At 42.2% G+C, this 21,084-nt stretch overlaps 1 protein-coding gene across 1 annotated transcript; it reads left to right on the top strand.

Annotated features, from left to right (window-relative positions):
- The first annotated feature begins 14,151 nt into the window (after positions 1–14,151).
- lbx1a (ladybird homeobox 1a) lies at positions 14,152–16,071 on the top strand. The gene is made up of 2 exons (XM_026309689.1): positions 14,152–14,703; positions 15,260–16,071. The coding sequence occupies exons 1-2, from the start codon at positions 14,376–14,378 to the stop codon at positions 15,730–15,732; spliced, it is 801 nt and encodes a 266-aa protein (XP_026165474.1). The 5' UTR covers positions 14,152–14,375; the 3' UTR covers positions 15,733–16,071.
- Positions 16,072–21,084: the final 5,013 nt, after the last annotated feature.

Below are 21,084 nucleotides of genomic sequence, written 5' to 3'. Positions count from 1 at the left end.
ATAGTGCCAAATCACAATACAAATCATCTCAAGGCACTTTACAAAAACAAAAAACCCAACAAATCCCTTATGAGCAAGCACATGGCGACAGTGGAGAGGAAAAACTCCCTTTAACGGAAGAAAAAACCTCCAGCAGAACTGGGCTCAATGATGATGTTTGCAGATGACATTGTCATCTGTAGTGAGAGCAAGGAACAGGTGCCACCTCTCTAGATTTTCCTCCACCTGCTCTGGAAAGGAGAGGAATGAAGCTTAGCTGCAGTGAAACAGAGTACATGTGTGTAAATGATAGGGAGTCAAATACAACGGTGAGGTTACAGGGAGTAGAGGTGAAGAAGGTGGAGGATTTTAAGTACCTAGGGTCAACAGTCCAGAGCAATGGAGAGTGTGGAAAAGAAGTGAAGAGATGTGTGCAAGCAGGTTGGAACGGGTGTCAGGTGTGATGTGTAACAAAAGAGAGTCAGCAAGAATGAAAGGAAAGGTGTACTAGTACAGTGGTGAGACCAGCAATGTTGTATGGTTTAGAGCAGGGGTGTCAAACTCATTTTAGGTCAGGGGCCATATGGAGGACATGTACAGACCACTACACGGGTACCACCACTACGTTCCTGTGCGACACTAACTACAAACTCTAAGTTTGTAGATGTCAGTCATCATTACTTTGTATCACCTGTGCAACTCCATCCATAAACACATCCACATTGTACCCATTATCGCCTGATAACACTGTAATCAGCACAAACTGGGCTACAATAATATCTGAGCAGCATGTTTGTGTTTTTGGGGAAAAGGCGTTTATACATGGTTATTGAAAAACAAACATTTTTAAGTCACTGAAATAAGACCATAAAACACATTGGTTCACAAGACTTTTGAGAATTGGATGCTGTAGTCTAGATTTTTTCTTCAAAATGATGTGAAAATCATCATGTTCGCTCATTCACAGAAAACAATACAGTGATTAGACTTTTCTAAGGCCTTTTTTTGTAGAAAGGGCATATACAAGAATGTGTGCATGATCATGAATAATCATGAATAATCATGTGATTTACCTGAGAAGACAAAGACCCACATAATAAGCTGCATAATGAGCCTTTCAGTCAGGAATGTGGATGAAAGGGAATTACTCATCAGGAATGATTTCTTCTGCTGGGTCCAGTCGCTCTTCAAATGCAAACGTTCGCCTCAATTCTATGATGAAGCTTAACATTTTATGCCATTTCTCGAAGGCGTGTACATAATTACCTGGCTCACCTCAGATCATTTCCATATGAACAGTGCTCTCAGTGTGAGGCGAGACCACATTAGCTATAATGAGTTGAGACAGGACAGGGCGCTCACCTTCAAGCCCTAACCCCAGGTCTAGCTCCAGGGTGGCGCCCCGGCTTCGCTGTACCAGGCGACATCACACACGAATAATTCAAGGACAACCCCATCAACTCGTCCTCCATAAAGGAAGCAGAGGTTGATCCACCCATCACCCAAGCTGAAGATATTAAAGTAGTTTAGCAGCTTCTTAGTGGCAAGACACCAGGGATGGATGAGATGAGTATCTCAAGTCGCTGGATGTTGTTGGGCTGTCATGGCTTTTTGCTGGTGATGATGGTGATGTATGATGGTGCTCCATTGAGCCTGGAGCTTTAGCTGAGCTGAAAGGTAAAGCTCTTGATTTACCAGTCAATCTACGTTCCTATTGTCACCTACGGTCATAAGCTTTGGGTTATGACCAAAAGGACAAGATCTCAGATAAAAGTGGCTGAAATGAGCTTCCTTCGCAGGGTGGCTGGAAGCTCCCATAAACATCGGGTGAAGAGCTTGATCACCTGGGAGTATCTCAGAGTAGAGCCGCTGCTCCTCCATATCGAGAAGAGGCAGCTGAGGTGGCTCGAACATCTGTTCCGATACTCCCTGGGGAGGTGTTCTGGGCATGTCCCACTGGGAGGAGGCCCCGGGGTGGACCCAGGACCCACTGGAGGTACTCTCTCTCGGCTGGCCTGGGAATGCTTCGGTGTCCTCCCTGGAATAGCTGGAGGAAGTACCCAGGGAAAGGGAAGTCTGGGCATCCCTGCTTAGGCTACTGCCCCCATGACCCGGCCCCCAGATAAGTGGAAGAAGATGGATGGATAATTTAATATACTTTTGGAAAATATAACTAAATATACAAATATACTTACAAATATGTTTAAAGTGAACTTTTAATAAATATGGATTATCTTAATAATAATAGATGTATTAATAATTCAGATGTATTTGTGTACTTTCTAGGACAATACATGTCATGTATATTATTTATTTATTAGTTATTTATTGTCATGTAAAAATACATGACAACTGTTACATGTTATTGATTGTATGTCTAACTCTATTTGCAGGAAGAGTGGGTGTGTCTGCTGATCAACCCTTGATTGACTGGTCCCCTTTATAAGGATGGTGGGCCCTTAGATCGGCGGCGTCCTGGGAGGCATCCCAGACGGCGTCCCAGACGGAGACAAGAGGCATGACGAAGGGGATCCAAGAGAGCTTGGTTCCGCCTCCTGTTTGTTTGTGCTCCTGTTGTGGCTGCTTTCAGCAGTCTTGTGTTCTAGCTCCCTTCTATATGTTTAGCTAGATTTTTATTAGGTGTTGGGCGCAGTGGCTCTGTTTTTCCTGTGTTTATTATTTTCTGTGAGGTGTCAGATGGGACAGAGGACACAAGTTTTGTGCGATAGTCCTAAGGCGGGATGGCTTGGCTTGTTTCCTTTTGTTTAATTTGTCCGACCCATCACCGCCTTTTGTTTTCCTTTTATTTTTATTTAATAGTTGTAGCTTTATTTGTGTTGCGTTTCTTTTGGGATTATTAATTATTTACTTAACTAATAAACTGTGGTTTTAAGCTGCATTAAACCTTCATTTGTGGTTTGCTTAATGTTGGGGGTGTCGGAACATGTTTGGGGGCTCGTCCTAAAAGTTTCCTAGATTTGTTCCAAATAATGGACATGTTTGAGAGCTCGTCTTAAAGTTATCATATGGACTTGTTTGGGGCTCCGGACATTGAAATGTTTGGAGGCTTTGTTTGTAGTACGCATTTGTGTCTTTGGTGTGATCTGATTGAGTCGGATCGGACTTGCAGGTGTGTATTTTTTGTGTTAGCTTTATTAAAGTTGGCTGTTTGTGTGTTGTGGCTAGCTTGATTCTGGGTGAACATGGAGTTTGACCTGGATGGATTTGTTAATGCTCCCACTTTGGAATTTTTGCACTGGTGTAGAAAGACAATTTGTCAATACTTGCTGAACATCATAACATCATACTTGCTGAACATCATCATTTAGCTCGAAGCAAGCTAAAAAGGCTATTGTGAGGACCGAGATTTATAATGCTTTGGTATTGTGGCGTCTTAACACCGCTGCAAATCAAGCCTAAAAGTCCTAGGAAAATGTCCTCTAGTGATGCTGCAGATGACGCAGTTAAATTGAAGGAGCTTGAAGTTGAATTAGAATGTTTAGCTTTGAAAGAGAAGGAGCTGTACTATATTAATTTGTTGGAGACAGAAATTGGAGCAGCAAACACAGATTCACATACACGAATTAGAGCTTGAGGTTGGTTCTCATGCTAAGTATTCAAATTTTGATGTATGTGAAAATATTCATATGGTTCCACCATTCAATGAAAACGATGTGGACACGTATTTCGTACTGTTTGAACGAATCGCAGACTTTGATCTCCTTAAACAGCTGATTTTGATGGAGGACTTTAAGAGCAGTTTTTCTGACAAAGTAGCAACTTATTTAGAGAATGACAATAAGGTTGCTAATGTCTCTGATGCTGCTGTTGTGGTTGATGAGTATGTCTTAGTGCATTTTTGTGGAGCGTCCAGCTGACTTTGGAAAAGTGGAGCGGATAACTCGTAATACCGTCAATGGTGTGAAGCATGGGTCTCTGCCATCTGAGCATACGCAAAGTTTCGTGGCTGGTAAAGTTGACACTAATCAGAGACGGCTGTACCGAGAGCTAAGGATAATGTCAGGTTTCTATTGCAGAAAGGAGAGGCATATTATTGCTAACTATCAGGTACTGATGAAAAAAAACATTAAACCGGTGGTAGCATTAAATAAGCTGTCTTGTGACCTGGTTAGGAAAAAGTAATGAAAGTACTACCCAAACAAAAACATTTGTGACAACAATTCAACAGTGTCTGTCTTGGCACATAGGAAGGCCAAGAAGGGTTAACTCCCATGACTTGTTTAAGTAGTGAGGCACACAACAGATCACTGAAGAGTTTGGGGGTTTTATTGCTGTACTGCACATTCTTAATAATACTGTACATTTGAGCCTGCAGCTAAACTAACTACCCCGGTCACGACCTTTGTCCATACCGTGCCATTCATCTGCTCACCACAAATCAGCCACACGCAGTCCATGACAGGTAGTTGTGTTTACCAGTATATGAGGTGAGGTATGGTAAGAAACAATGTCTCCCAGTTTTACAATAGCTCATTTAGAGTGTATATACTTGTGTGAAATAAAATGTCATATCTCAACAAATTAGGATAAGAATTACACAAAAATAATGGCGACCGAAAGCAATGCTAACTGATCCTCTGTACTCAGGAAGTAACAAATACAAATGCTGACACCTTGGCTGTTGAACTCACTGGCCCTGGTGGTGTGGCTCCCCCACCGCAGCCCCACCATTTTCAGGTTCCACATGGGAAGGGGTGGATGGGAGAGTCCCAACCACATTGGGATCAGCTGCAGCTGAAACAGGTGGCTGAGAATGGCTGGAACTATCACTGAATGCAGTGGAGAACAGGCTGTGCAGACTGAGGTCGTGATCTGTCTGTTCCACCAAAGCTGGTGGCGAGACCTCTGTAGGTGTCCAATGTCAACCTTGGTCCAGGACCCAAGTGTTGTAAAAAGGCTCGCAGGAGCAGTAGTGTTTCAGTTGGTCGTGATGGACGGCTTTCACTCTGGCCCTGGGGCTTTTCTGTATCCGGTAGACCAGGATAGACCAATTGCCCCAGAACAAAGAAGGGTCCATCATATAATGGAAACTTTCTGACTTTGTTCTTGACATGACGTGTTCCTTTGATGAGATACCACGCAGGATCTCCAACCTTGTACTGTGTGGGGCATCAGTTTTTGTCGTATTGTCTCCAGCCACTCGTGCATCTGTTGCACATACTCTGGAGGTGAAGGTTCTTTGTCAGGGTCCGGAGGCAGACCAGCAACAAGGTCCACTGGCTCACTTACTTCTTGTTCAAACATCATGAAATTCGGGGTAAAGCCAGTAGCACTGCGCTTGGTCGCCCTGTAGGCCATAACAGCATATGGGATCATCAGGTCCCAGTACCAGAGGCAACTTTCCTCTGTAGAGGCCAGGATCTTTTGGAGAGTGGCATTGAACCATTTGACTTGGCCATCCGACTGTGGTCGGAATGCCGCAGTGTAAGTCTCTTCGATGCCAAAACAGACTGCACATTTCTTGAAACACTTCATATTCAAAATTGCGTCCTTGGTCATTGTGAAGTGCCTCAGGTATTCCATACCATCACACCCACTCTGACACAACAACATCGGCTACTGTTACAGCTCATCTGGGAAAGGAAACGCTTCTGTCCACTTTGTGAAGTAGTCCTGTTTTAGAAGCATGTAGCGGTTTCTACATTCCATCTCATTCAAGGGGCCCATAATGTCCAGTGCAATGCAATGCAGTCCATAGGGGCCCGCACCTGAACAGTTCCCATTGGAGCCTGTGGTGTTTTCTGAGGTCTGGACCTAGATGCACAGCTGATCCACATAAGGCACCAGAGAGCCACGTCTCCCCTCATATGGTACCAGCAGTATCTGATCTGTAGTCTAGCCATGGTACATTCCACACCAAAATGTCTGCCCACTGGGCCCTCATGCATTTAGCTCATGACGTCAGGCTGTAGCTTGTGTGGTAGTACAATTTGGGGATAGAACTGTGTGCCGTCTAGACAGTAGAATCGATGGAGTAGAATTCCATTCCTGACGTACAGTCTCTTCCACAGACTCCAATAAGTCTTGGTGGCTGGGCTGCATGGTGACACAGCCCTATATGGGTGCCGCTCCTCACTGATCTCCATGCAAGCCCGTATAGGTGCAATGTCTGCATCTGTGTCCTGAGCCTGGCGCCACTCCTCAATGGTCCAGCCAGGAAACAATGCGGTCTCACTGGTTTTTGACACGTAGATTTTCTCAGTTAGGTTTAAAGCGTCTGTATTGTTTCCACTTACCCCCACTAGACTCGATGCTGTAGTAGCTGGGCATCTCTCTACCCCCACTGGACTCAGCATCAGGGAGCTGGTATTAAGAGTCCAATTCTCACTGAACTGCCTGATGAGTCCTGTTCCCAAGATGTGAGGAGGGATCCTGCACCATACATAAAGGCCTGGATAACCAGTAACTTTCTACTTTTAAACTCAGAGAAAACAGAAATTATTGTATGGCCCTAAAACCTCAGAAACAGCGTTTCTAAAACCTCAGAAACAGCGTTTCTAACAATATAGCTACTTTAGATGGCATGGCCCTGGCCTCCAACACTACTGTGAAAAACCTTGGAGTTATTTTTGACCAGGATATGTCCTTTAACTCAAAACAAATTTCTAGAACTGCCTTCTTTCACTTACGCAATATTGCCAAAATTGGGAGCATCCTGTCTCAAAATGATGCAGAAAAACTAGTCCATGTATTTGTTACTTCAGGGACAGATTACTGTGACTCGTTACTATCAGGATGTCCCAGTAACTCCATAAAAAGCCTCCAGTTAATCCAGATTGCTGCAGCCAGAGTCCTGACAGGAACTAGCAAGAGAGATCACATTTCTCCTATACTAGCTTCTCCTCATTGGCTCCCTGTAAAATCCAGAACAGAATTTAAAATCCTTCTTCTCACATACAAATCCTTTCATGATCAAGCTCCTTCATACCTTAAAGACCTCATAGTACCATATTATCCCAATAGACCACTTCGATCTCAGAGTGCAGGTCTACTTGTGGTTCCCAGAGTTTCCAAAAGTAGAATCGCAGGCAGAGCCTTTAGCTATCAAGCTCCTCTCCTGTGGAACCTGCTCCCAGTCTGAACCATCCCTTAGTTATGCTGTTATAGGCCTATAGTGCCTGAGGACTCTCCATTGGTGCACTGAGCTAACCTACCCTACCCTACCCTTACCCTCCCATCCCATCCCATCCCATCCCTTCCCTTCCCTTCCCTTCCCCTCCCCCCTTCCACCAGTCAATGTCACTAACCTTGTGCTCTCTCTCTCCCCTAGTTTGTGCTCTCCCTGTTCTCTCTTTCTCTGTACTTTCTGCAGGTGCAGTTACTGGCCCCACCAAACTGCAGTGTCTATTTGATGTTTATTGTTGTTTTTTCTTCTGTTAAAGAGAGTTTTTCCTCTCCACTGTCACCAAGTGCTTGCTCATAAGGGATTTTTGGGGGTTTTACTTTTTTTGTCAAGTGTCTTGAAATGATTGAATTGTGATTTGGCACTATACAAATAAAACTGAACTGAATTGAATTGAATACAAGGTCATACTCTGCAAGCTTCTCAAGCCATTGAGCTAACTGTCCTTTGGGCTCTCTTTGTGGTCAATTCGCACTTTGAAAGGCCACCCGAGAAAGTACTGCCGGAAATGTGACGTGAACTCCATGATCTCTAGTTGTTCTCGTCTTGTAGTGCAGTCATTTTGTTCAGGTTTAGCCAGCTTATGGCTCCCTTACGCTAACAAATGCTCTGCACCCTGCTGCACTTGTGACAGTATGGCACCGATGCACGTGCTGCTTGCATCATTGTCCAATAACATGTCACCATGGTCAAGTGGACAGCCCAAGACAGGGGCTGTAGTTAGAAGATACTTAAGTGTATTGAAAGCCACTGCTTCTCCTGGTCCTGGCGTCATGATTTCTGTTTCTGGTTACCGACTTTATTTTGGTGTTTGTTCACGGTATCGCCTGTCCAGCCAACCCTCTGGGGCGAAGCTTAGGACCCAGAGTTGCAGTGGCATCAGCAGGACCGGCTGACACACCAGGGCAAAGTCCAGGCCCTGAAGGAGCAGTGGTGTCGGCAGCACTGGCCGACCCACTGGGACGAAGTCCAGACTCTGGAGAGGGGATCCCTGGGGGAACATTGCCATTGGCACACTGGGCCCCAGGGAGCAGAGATGATGCCTCAGCGGTGACAAAAAAAGAAAGAAAAAAAAAGAAAAAGGAACCAGGGCCGGATCTGGGAATGTGCAGGGGATTTTTTTAAGCCACAGTCTTGCCCACCCAATAAGAATTTAGTGAAAGACAGAATTTATCTATCCAGAAAACCAAGAATACAATTACCATAGTCCAGGAGTGTAAATCCTACAATTTAGACAACGAATTAGATGAGGACACGCTAACAAGACACTGGTGAAACTAATACACTGATGACAACCTAAAAGAGAGAGAAATCATGACACAGAAAGAACAGAAAATACTTCAAAATAAAACGACAGGAACAGAGTGCAGATTGTGACATAGCTGAAACCTTTTGTGATCATTGAGGTATTTTATATAAGTAATTTATGTTAAATTGATTTAACACCTTGTAATAAATCACAATACAAAGTTTGAGAACATATATATAGAGGAAACATATTTTCTGGGGATTTAGATGTCATCTGGTAGTTAAGGTGCTGCGCCCTTCCAGTGTCCTTCTAATAGATGTAAAGGTGATGGTGGGGATGCTGGTGAAGAAAGATGTGTCTTCAAATGGTACCATCCTTATCCAGGTTTAGCTCTCTGAACTCTTGAGTTCAAGAAAGTGGTGCTCTGTGTGTCCTATCAGTGGTCCTAAAATGCTGGCAAGGTGTTAAGCAGTGTCATCTGTTACTGAGGCTATGCTGCTGATGATGGGCCTGAGGGACGCTCCTTTGTGTGGCTTGGGAACTCTTGCCCTTGTGTACTGAAAAGTACACAAGGGCATTATCCACAAAGCTACCAAGACAGGTTGGCAGGTAGCTGTGGTCATACACGAGTGCAGACATGTTTACAAAAGGAGATGGAAGGTCTTCAGATTATTCTACTGCTTGAGTCGACAACATCTCAACAGCCGACAGGGACATGATCTCACTCTGTTCTACCACATTGCCAGAAATGCTTGGTGAGACACTGCATCAGACCATGAGATGGCGAAAAATGCTCTGCAACTGGCCTGCAGTAGGATTGTTATACCAGCCTCCTAAAACACTTAAGGAATAACTGACCCAAAAACCGAACATTTTTGCTGCAGTGACAGGTAGGTAAACAAGGAGGTCACTAGCGTGTGCACGAGTATATGTTAACATGTCTGAAAATAGTGGCAGAGAGTGAGAGACAGAAAGGATTGAATATGACCAGGACCATAATGTTCACAGTTGTTTTAGGCTTAATTTGTACAAAGACTCACATTAGGCAGAGGAGGTTCAGTCTCTTGGAAATGTTGAAAACACTCCACTGACCAGCTCTCCTTCACTTTCCTTGAAGCTTGTGTTTTCCTGGTTGCCATGGGCTGAAAAGGAATTTAAAATTGAAAGAAGTCACGATTTAATGACAAGCTATCAAATCGTAATAATCCAGTGATGATAAAACCTACTCTTTGTAGATGAGTGGGGAAAATGAAGATCGATGGTTTAGCTCCATCCTTAATCTTCACAATCTGACCTGTCCTGTCAAAGTCCTCCTCCATCTATAAGTGTTCACTGCATAGCACGGAGGACTCACTTGCGGAAAAACCTTCCCTTCTCAATGCTACTTCCCATTGTATCCTCAACTGTATGTTTTTGGGAAACCTTCAATGTGTGATAAGCGTTAGCTATGTAGCCAACGTTATATATTCTTTCTTTATATCAGCTTTATATCTGTCAATTCGTTGCGCCTAAATTCGAACCACTTCCTGAACCGCTACAAGCAGCGATGCTTCAAACGTCATCGATGACGCCGCTCACAGTAAACAATAGAAGCCTCGATATGCGCTTCCCTGGAATTCTTGACACACGCTTCGAAGCATCAGCACAGTACGTCGCATCACTGCCGTAAAGCTCGTTTATGGATTAGCTACATGTTAGCCCTATTCTAACACATCGAAAAAGTAATTCGACTTTATTAATCGCTACATATTCCTATACTACACAAGTACCTTTCTATTTTGACCAGTACCTCTTGCTATTTCCGGATTTATCACTCGTTAGCCTTCCAGTTAGCTTAGCTAGTTAGTAGCATGGTTTCTCCCTCTCCCTCTCTCTCCTGTTCGGTGTAATAACACATAAATTCAGTTTGATGTCTATGTTATTTCTGTTGGTAAGGCAAGTGATTTTATTCAGGGGGAAATGAACAAGGGTCTTTAGGGGGAAAAGCTAAATTGTATTATAGCTGTGCAGCATTAGCTAAAACCAGCACAATACCACCATTTGAGTGTAGCATGGAATCATTATGGCTCGTGTGCAACGTGTGGACTGATGGGAATATGCTTTAGCTTCACCTTCAGTTTCCTACATATTTTATTCCTAAAGATTTTTGCAAATAATCAAAATTTTGTTAATTACTAAATAAGTTTCACTGAGCAGACATAAATGCAGAGAGAGATGGAGACAGTGTGGGGAGCCACAGAGCATCTTTGTAGTTATGTGTTAGTGAAAAAGGGAGCACTGTCTGTGTTACAGACTTAAATAAGCTAATATGGATGTTATTTATCACAGCAATCAGCTTTGTATTTGGTCATAGCCCATCCTTATTTTCTGACCTTGAAGCTACATGCTGACAAGTTAAATGTCTATAAAGAATGTGTGATGTGCATCTCAATCAAGTCTCCGTTTTAGATTAGTGGAGATGATAAAGGATTTCACATAATACATAATATTAAAAGACTTGGTAGAATTATATGGTTCCATGAAACCCTTAAGAATTTTAGTTTAATACACAGGATTTTAAACTTTTATTTTGGTGCAAAGTGTCCAAGTAACAAAACTGAGTACTTGAATTTATTTGCAGCATCTCAGAAAGTTCAATATTGCAGTACAGCGTTACAGCCTGCAGTCTGTCCAGAACCCTAATAATGAGTTCCAGTGGATGTAATAGCCCACATGTGTGCGTGAGTATGTAATGCAGTTTTTTTCATTCTGTAGCAGTTGATAAAATTTTATTATCTCTTATCTCTTAATTGCACTGGGTCAGTGACACTCCAGATCCCAGTTCCACCAGAGTACTTGGACCTTGTTAATACTGGTTTACAAGTATTGTCTTGTCACCTGGATACTTCATAACTTTTCATGATATTATGTAAAGTGTTTAGAAACCTGTACAGCCACAGGATTCAGTATTTACACCCAAGCAGCACTTCACAGAACACATTTCCCAAAGATGAAAGTAAAACCTACAGTATCTCACAGAAGTGAGTACACCCCTCACATTTTTGTAAATAATTTCTTATATCTTTTCATGTGATAACACTGAAGAAATGGCACTTTGCTACAATGTAAAGTAGTGAGTGTACAGCTCACAGTTCAACATGGCACCTCATGGCAGAGAACTCTCAGAGGATCTGAAAAAAAGAATTGTTGCTCTACATAAAGATGGCCTAGGCTATAAGAAGATTGCCAAGACCCAGAAACTCAGCCACAGCACGGTGGCCAAGACCACACAGCGGTTTAACAGGACAGGTTCCGCTCAGAACAGGCCTCGCCATGGTCGACCAAAGAAGTTGAGTGCACGTGCTCAGCGTAATATTCAGAGGTTGTCTTTGAGAAATAGACGTATGAGTGCTGCCAGCATTGCTGCAGAGGTTCAAGGGGTGGGGGGTCAGCCTGCCAGTGCTCAGACCATACGCCGCACACTGCATCAAATTGGTCTGCAGGGCTGTCGTCCCAGAAGGAAGCCTATTCTAAAGATGATGCACAGGAAATCCTGCAAACAGTTTGCTGAACACAAGCAGACTAAGGACATGGATTACTGGAACCGTATCCTGTGGTCTGATGAGACCAAGATAAACTTATTTGGTTCAGATGGTGTCAAGCGTGTCTGGCGGCAACCAGGTGAGGAGTACAAAGAAAAGTGTGTCTTGCCTACAGTCAAGCATGGTGGTGGGAGTGTCATGGTCTGGGGCTGCATGAGTGCTGCCGGCACTGGGGAGCTACAGTTCATTGAGGGAACATGCCAACATGTACATGCCATCATGTACTGTGACATACTGAAGCAGAGCATGAGCCCCTCCCTTCAGAGACTGGGCCACAGGGCAATATTCCAGCATGATAACGACCCCAAACACACCTCCAAGATGACCACTGCCTTTCTAAAGAAGCTGAGGGTAACGGTGATGGACTGGCCAAGCATGTCTCCAGACCTAAACCCTATTGAGCATCTGTGGGGCATCCTCAAACGGAAGGTGGAGGAGCGCAAGGTCTCTAACATCCACCAGGTCCGTGATGTCATCATGGAGGAGTGGAAGAGGATTCCAGTGGCAACCTGTGAAGCTCTGGTGAACTCCATGCCCAAGAGGGTTATGGCAGTGCTGGAAAATAATGGTGGTCACACAAAATATTGAGACTTTAGGCCCAATTTGGACATTTTCACTTAGGGGTGTACTCACGTTTGTTGCCAGCAGTTTAGACATTAATGGCTGTTGGTTGAGTTATTTTGAGGGGACAGCAAATTTATACGGTTATACAAGCTGTACACTCACTACTTTACATTGTAGCAAAATGTCATTTCTTCAGTGTTGTCACATGAAAAGATATAATAAATTATTTACAAAAATGTGAGGGGTGTACTCACTTCTGTGAGATACTGTATATCCAAAACTAAACATTTCTCCTTTTGGAAGATGAAGGCATATCCATCGGTGTCCATGTTGAACTCACTGATGGAGAATGAAATGGGCAAGGGTCCTGGCAGGAGGCCCTCTCAGAAAAGGTAAGGCAAATGTCACAGCAAGACCAATGCAGGAGTAAATTACAAAATAAAACTGTCCAAGGACTTTGTCAGAACTCCAAAAGGCTGTGACTGCAGATTCAATTCAATTCAGTTCAATTCAGTTTTATTTGTATAGCGCCAAATCACAATACAAATCATCTCAAGGCACTTTGCAAAAACAAAAAACCCAACAAATCCCTTATGAGCAAGCACTTGGTGACAGTGGAGAGAAAAAACTCCCTTTAACGGAAGAAGAAACCTCCAGCAGAACCAGGCTCAGTTTGAGCGGCCATCTGCCTCGACCAGTTGGGGTGAGTGGATAGAGCAGAGAGAAAAGAACAGCAACAATAAACAACAGATAGACACTGCAGGTTGGTGGGACCAGTAACTGCACATCAGCGATATACAGCTCCAGGACCAGGGACACCTGCAGAAGGTACAGAGAGAGAGAGAGAGCCCTCTCCCGGAGAGGGCACAAGATGTCCCCTCTAAACTGCTAATCACTTATTCATCTTTTTTATAGACTGCAACCAAATGTTTAACTGTGGTGCAACCAATGTAAAACTCAAACCATCTATCTATACACCTATCTATGTATTGATCTGTTGATCTATTGATTATCAATTTCCTAAATCACCATTTAAGATTGATACTTTTTATTTTGTATGAGCAACATCCGTTTAAGAATGTTTTATTTTTTATGAATATACATATTCTATTTATATATTTATGACACTTGACTTCACACTTGACTGTGGAAATAAAAATAACCTGTAAACTCCTGAAAAGATCATATAATGCAGTGCAAAACTTAGAAAAAGCCAGTAATTGAACTTTACTGTATATTTTTGTTACATAAGATCAAAATGTATTGGCTGACATTTTGTAATAAATTCATATTGAATGAGTTCTAACCAAGGGAATAATTAAGATTTTATTGAATTTACTGAACTCACCTTTTGAAAGTTGAAGAATTTTAATACCAAATATAATGAATGAATGATGATGAGCCTACTTTATTTTTGGACTCCTCCCCTCTGCCCTCTAATTATTGCTCCCCGGTATCTCTCTCTCTCTCTCTCTCTCTCTCTTTCTTACACACACACACACATAAACGGAGAGAGAGCGAGAGGGAGAGACATTGGTTGCCAGCAATAACTTGTTAGTGGTGGTCACTGCTGCTTTTTTGTTCATCACTGCCATCTGGATAGGTGCACCTCGTGTCTCGTTGTGCGTCATCCTGGGCAAGTGTCTCGGAGATGTAGTGGTTGTCGTGAAACTCCGTGGAAGTGTCATGCAGCCTGCAGCTCAGCAGCCAACATGTGCGTGCAGATGCACCTGTGATCCGAGCGGCGGATTATTTTTACTGTACACTTATCTCTCTTTGTACCACTTCCCCAGTGCCCCTCAGCTTTGAATCGATTTTGTAGAAATTACCACAGTCAAGTGTGACCTGCTGAACCACCATGACCTCTAAGGACGACTCGAAATGCCCATTGGTGCTGGAGGAACGCAGGTGCGGTTCACTGTATCACGTGCCGCTACCGGCTAACTCCAACAAGCCCCTGACCCCTTTCAGCATTGTGGACATCCTCAGCAAGCCGTCTGTGAAAAGAAGCAACTCCCTGAGCGGAAAGGCGCACCTTCTCGCTCCAGAAGAGAAGCTGTCCTCGGCCAGTCACAGCCTGTCCGACCGGGCGCTGCTCAGTCAAACCTCCCCACTTTGCGCGCTGGAGGAGCTGGCCAGCAAAACCTTCAAAGGCCTGGAGGTCAACGTCCTGCAGGCTGCCGAGGGTATGCACTGCTTTTTTTGTTTTTAGGGTAATTATAAATACACTCAATATTTCTGCTAGTTATGCAACCTCAGTCATTCTTTTCTGAGTAGCTACTATAAATGTATTTTTTAATTTCCATTTTTTACGAATTATTTGTGATGCCTGAATTCGAATAAAAATTACATTTAATTAGTGTTAATTACATTTTCATCAAAGCAATTCATCCTGTAGTAAAAGAATAAATTAGTGTTTGATTGAAATTTGGCACACAAACAATATCTAATGTAAGCAATTCCATATATAACTGAAAATTTGGTTTTAATTTTAATACATAATTATTACGGAGAAAATGAGAGAAAATATATCTACCAAGAAATCTGTTCACTGACTGAAAAGAGAGATTTATTCATCTGTGTAAATTGGATAAAATCAGGGGCCGTAGGCAGAAATGGAGTGGCTCTGAGGTTTTTAGCATAACTGGCTTTGGACGTAGGCACATTGCTCAAGGCTTAGGATGTCGATTCGTTAATTTTATTTTTGCACTTCATATGATGTAATTCATCCATTTCTTTAAGGCCGAGATGGTTTGACGCTTTTCGGACAGAGGAACACACCTAAAAAACGGCGGAAGTCTCGGACGGCGTTTACCAACAACCAAATATATGAGCTGGAGAAGCGCTTTCTGTACCAGAAGTACCTGAGCCCGGCAGACCGGGATCAGATCGCCCAGCAGCTCGGTCTGACCAATGCGCAGGTCATCACTTGGTTCCAGAACCGAAGGGCAAAGCTCAAGAGAGACCTGGAGGAGATGAAAGCGGACGTGGAGTCCGCCAAGGCCGCGGGCGCCGTGGCCTTTGAGAAGCTCTCCAGGCTGGCCGAACTGGAGAAATGCGCAGCGGGAGATATGGAGACGACCACCACCGCCAGCCTCGATTTCAGTCGGCCACACACGTTACCCCTATCACCCGGGTCGTCGCGGTACACTGACCGGCTGAAAAGCAAGTTTTGCTCGGAAGATGAAGATGAGGAGATTGACGTGGATGACTGAACTACGTCAGTGGTCACCATGAGTAGTGTGAAGTGCCAAATGGTTGTTAATGTTTCCAAACAAAAACTCCGGTGTTAAGAGGATTTTATACACTCGCGTGCTTTTGTTTAAGAGAAGCCAGAGGCAAACTGCATTGTGCTAAAAAACGGCGTACACGTTCAGAAAAACGAGGGGACACGTACGCAAGCAAATCAATAAACAGAGAGAAGGCAAATATACAGGCGCACAACAGACACCAGGCGGTGGTTTACTGTGGTATTATCACAGAAATATTTCACCGCATGTTTCATTTGCTTCAGTTTTAAACAGCTGAAAGGGCTTCTACAGTGTATAAGCCTTTTTAGACATATCAATTGTTCTGAAGTGATAATTACGTGATAATTACACACAGAGCTGTGTAATACCTTATAATAAATTACGATTTGATATATTTATAATGCTTTGTAGTCTACACCCTTCAAGTGCCTTCAGAATGCACAAAGCACATAACGCAAACTAAGCTGACCATATAAAATAAAGAGTCCTTTTCAAATATTCAGCATTTCACACGTAAAAGGACTAAACTAAAACATTTGGTAGGCTACTTATATTTTCCTTCCAAATTTATTCGGGTTCATTCGGGTGTGAAGTTTCTTGTGTTAGTGAGGGCTGCGACTCACACACAGGTCTGTTAGAACAACTTGCCCTCTGATTTCCTTGTGTTTTTATTTCTTGGTGACAAAGAGGGTCACAGAGGGTCTGTGTGTGTGTTTATTCCCCCGGGCTGCCTTCCAGCTGCGCGCAATAGCGAGACAAGCTTGTCTCCCAGCCGCACCGTCCGGCGAATCACGGCGCACAAAGGCGGTCAAAGGAGTGTTTCAGATGCCATATGGTTTCATGATTCTCCTTTCAATTACTAGTCACTTTGATGAATTGGCATAACCCCTCTTTACTACACTGCAGTCTCCTTTTGTTGCACGTAATTCAGACAGGCTTGCTGGTCTGCGCACCCCTGCGTTAAAACACGGCCATGAATGTAAATGGAGCCCGCTCGGAGCTTTGTGTGAGTGAAATAATTAAGTAGAAGGAAACACAGCTCTCCATAAAACACTTTATCTGTCCTTCATCACCTATCTCCAGAACTAAGCTTTCCTAGTGCACAGCTGCTTAGACTTGAGTTCTCAACATAGCTATAAATAATATCATATAATAATAATATAAATACATAAAAATAGAACAATAGCACAACATCTGTTTCTCGAAAAATACTACAGACACACACATTCATTACATATTTAATTCAACCGTGCCAATATTTGAGAAATGCTTTAAAACTACATTTGAGAAATGTTAACACAATTCCCATAATTTCTGTAATTTCCGTCTACATAATTACTTTGCATATGCTTTTAATAGATTCTAATTTGACGAGAGTAATCCCAACTCAAGGTTTACTCAGTGTTTAATAGTGTTTAACATTTGGAATGTTTTGGATGTGAATTTATGTGTAGGCCTAATAATATTTCTTTCTCCATTTTGTTTTAAAATACATTGTTATCTGAGGCACTGTATGATGAATGTTACTCAAACATTTAAGTTTATCCCCTCCCCCCATTATGGATATCCCTTTTGCATTTCTTACTTAATATAGTATTGTTCACACAGGCCACATAGGATTTCTACATGTATGCTTGTACAGTATAATGAGGGACTTACATTCTGTGAGTGTTTACACTCTGCTTCACTAAGGGAACACATGTTGGACAACATCGGTTTATCTAAAGGGAGATGTTGGCAAAACCCTAATGCACACACACATGCACAGACACACAGAAAGGGAGAAATCATTTATTCAATCAGCCAGAAAATTGAAGTTTAATGCATGACCCATTACTGAAACAACTATTTCTCCCTTCTTTTTTGCTGGACCTCTAAACATCTGGCTGATACCATTTGGGACATGTCAATGCAAAGATAAATATATTTTATTTATTTTATTTTATTTATATATTTTCTTAAAACCCAAGCAAAATGTCCTTTAGCATTATTACATCAAGTGCTTTAAAGCTCTAGATTATTATTATTATTATTGTTGTCAGTTGATATTTAAATAAAATCATTTCAATTTTATTTGCATTTTTATTATGACTAATATTGTTAGCATTAGTAGAAATAATTACTAATCATACTCTAATCATTCTACATCATTTTTTATATTTCTACCATTAATAACACAAATTAATAACTGACAAGTCACTAATAACATTGCAGTTTTTACAGTGATAACAGTGCACCACTCATTACATATAGTAAGTGAACACAGGCTGTCAGTAATCGCCAGCCATTCTTAATCTGAACAAAATTTCCTGGCACTGTGCTATGCAGTAATGTGCTGTTCTGTTAGATGTGCTGTGTAGTACTGAGTGAGCTGCAGCTCGGAAGGAGGAGTAGTGGGTGTCAAGCAAGCAACCATGCTCTGTGTTTGTGTGTGTCAAGACAGAGCTGAAGAAATGAGCTCCCTCTGCCATAGGGCACAGCTTGATTGATCACTAAATAGGTCAGATTCGAAAGTTTTAGTTATAACGTTCCTGTGGAGCCTCTTATCACTTCAAACTTCAATTTTACGGGCTATTGACCTAAGCTTGTCGCTGCCAAGTTTGATATATGTATTAATTTAATTTAAGCAGTGATTAATTACAATCCACAAACAGAATTATCTCAGACTATCACCACTCATTTATAAATTTGCATATTAATCAAATTCTAGTTGATAATTCAGATGGAGGAATGGATTTAGCAGTGCTGGAAGGCATAAGATTCCCTCTCTCTGTTTCCACATATACACACAGTGTCTTACCCGCCCTTCTTTGGGCCTTGGCCCTTGCTGTCCCTGGCTGCTAAGCTGCTTGTCAAGTGTATTAAAATCAGAGATGTAGAACGACTTCGGCTGGCTATTTGGTGAAAACAGAAATTGACTGTCCACATTTATGATGTGTTCATGCTGAGCAGGCACTTCTTAACATGTCCTGTCCGAGCATGCCAGATTTTCACAGGCCAAGTAGGGAGATGTGGTGTGCATGTGCATGTTTATATGTGTGAGTGTGTGTGTGTGTGTGTATGTATGTATGTGAGACTCAATTCAATTCAATTAGTTCAATTCAGTTTTCTTTATATAGCACCAAATCACATCAAAAATTATCTTGAGACATAGAAAAACAACAAATCCCTTATGAGCAGAACTTGGTGACAGTGGAGAGGAAAAACTCCCTTCAACAGAAGAAACCTCCAGCAGAACCAGGCTTAGTTTGGGTGGCCATCTGCCTCGACCGGTTGGAGTGAGTGGATAGAGGAGAGAGAAAAGAACAGCAACAATAAACAACAAATAGACCAGTTCCAGGACCAGGGACACCTGCAGAAGGTACAGAGAGAGAGAGAGAGAGAGAGAGAGAGCAAGCACAAACTAATATGGAACCAATTCGATGTCTTTAAACTTTGGCATTGTAAATAAAGTTTGGCATTGAAAAAAGAAGCATTGGCATTGAAAATAAAGTTTGGCATTGAAAAAAAGCATTGGTATTGAAAATAAAGTTTTAGCACTGAAAATAAAGTTTTGGCATTGAAAATAAAGTTTGGCATTGAAAAAAGAAGGATTGGGATTGAAACACCTTTTTTACAAATGGGCATTTAAATATATTTTATTTTTGTATCTTTTTGCATTATGGTGTGTTTTTCAGTGATAATCTTTTGATACTTCCTGTTTTTTTTTTTCAATGACAATTCTTTTTTTCGATGACGTTCTTTCTTGTATGATGCCGCTCCTTTTTTTTTAACAATGCCAATGACTGTTTTCCGTTCCAACTTTCTGACACCGTTTTGGCGTGGGAGGGGGGGTGTAAAGGGAGGTGCTAGGAGACCATGATTTACACATCATTTGCATCTGCCAAGTAACCAAAGAAGAAGTGGTCAACTTTCACTCCACTGACTCAGCCTGTTGCTCACCATGGACATAAATTCACGTACAAGTTCTCCTGGAGCTCCTAAATCACAAATGAGTCTGTGCTCTCTGCCACTGTTTATTCAGAAAGAAGCAGGATCTGTTAACATTAACTTCTAAATGACTTTTTGCTGCTTTAGTAGCAGCTGAAATAAGCTAACAGCTAGCGTTAGCTAGCTAACATTAGCCAGCCCTAACTATAAACTTTGTCAAAAAGGAAAGTTTAACCTTAAAAGTATAGAGGGTGTCTGCCTGCTGAACCCAGACTGGGAGCAGGTTCCACAGGAGAGGAGATTGATAGCTAAAGGCTCTGCCTCCCATTCTGCTTTTGGAAACTCTGGGAATAACAAGTAGACCTGCACTCTGAAAGCGAAGTCCTCCATTGGGATGATATGGTACCATGAGGTCTTTAAGGTATGAAGGAGCTTGATCATGACAGACTTTGTATGTGAGAAAAGGATTTTATTCATTTTGAGACAGGATGTTCCTAATTTTAGCAATATTCTGCAAGTGAAAGAAGGCAGTTCTAGAGATTTGTTTTATATGTGAGTTAAAGGTCATACCCTGGTCAAAAATAATAATAGGTTTTCACAGATGTGCTGGAGGCCATAGCTCTGATATTATTAGATAAGCTATTTCTGAGGTTCTTGGGCCTTTTGTTTTCTCTGAATATAGAAGCAGAAACTTACTGGTCATCCAGGCTTTTATGTCCTTTATACATGCTTGAAGTCTGGCTCACTGGTTTGTGTCATCAGGTTCTATTTATAGATACAGCTGAGTGTCATCTGCATAGCAATGGTAATTAATACGGTGCTTCCTATTAATATCGCCTAAGGGAAGCGTGTAAGATGAAGAGAACTGGTTCTAGCACAGAACCTTGTGGAACTCCATAACTAACTTTTGTGTGTGTGAAAGGTTCATCATGAACATGAACAATTGGAATCTGTCTGATAAATAAGATTTAAACCAATGTTGCACTGTTCTTTTAATCCCAGTCACATGCTCCAGTCTCTGTAATAAGATGCTGTGGTTGATAGTGTCAAATGCAGCACTAAGGTCTAGCAGGACAAGTACAGAGATGAGTCCATTATATGAGGCTAAGAGAAGATCGTTGGTGACTTTTAACAGTGCTGTTTCTGTACTATCATGAACTAGGGCGTGGTCAGGAGCACACTTCACCCACACAAACACAGGAGTCAGGAAAAGAGTCTTTATTTAACAAAAACAAGGCTAGGAAACTTATAGGTGTAAAACATGGGCAGGAACAAAAGGAAAACACGGCACATGGGTATGAGTGGAAAACAGGAACGTGGGGCAAGAGCATGAACACAAAAGAAACCAGGCACGAACAGACGGGACAAGGCATGAACAAGAACACA

The sequence above is a fragment of the Mastacembelus armatus genome, chromosome 15, assembly GCF_900324485.2.
Source record: "Mastacembelus armatus chromosome 15, fMasArm1.2, whole genome shotgun sequence".
NCBI lineage: Eukaryota > Metazoa > Chordata > Actinopteri > Synbranchiformes > Mastacembelidae > Mastacembelus > Mastacembelus armatus.
Note: the sequence above shows the minus strand (reverse complement) of the source record. Positions and strands in the feature narration are given on the sequence as shown.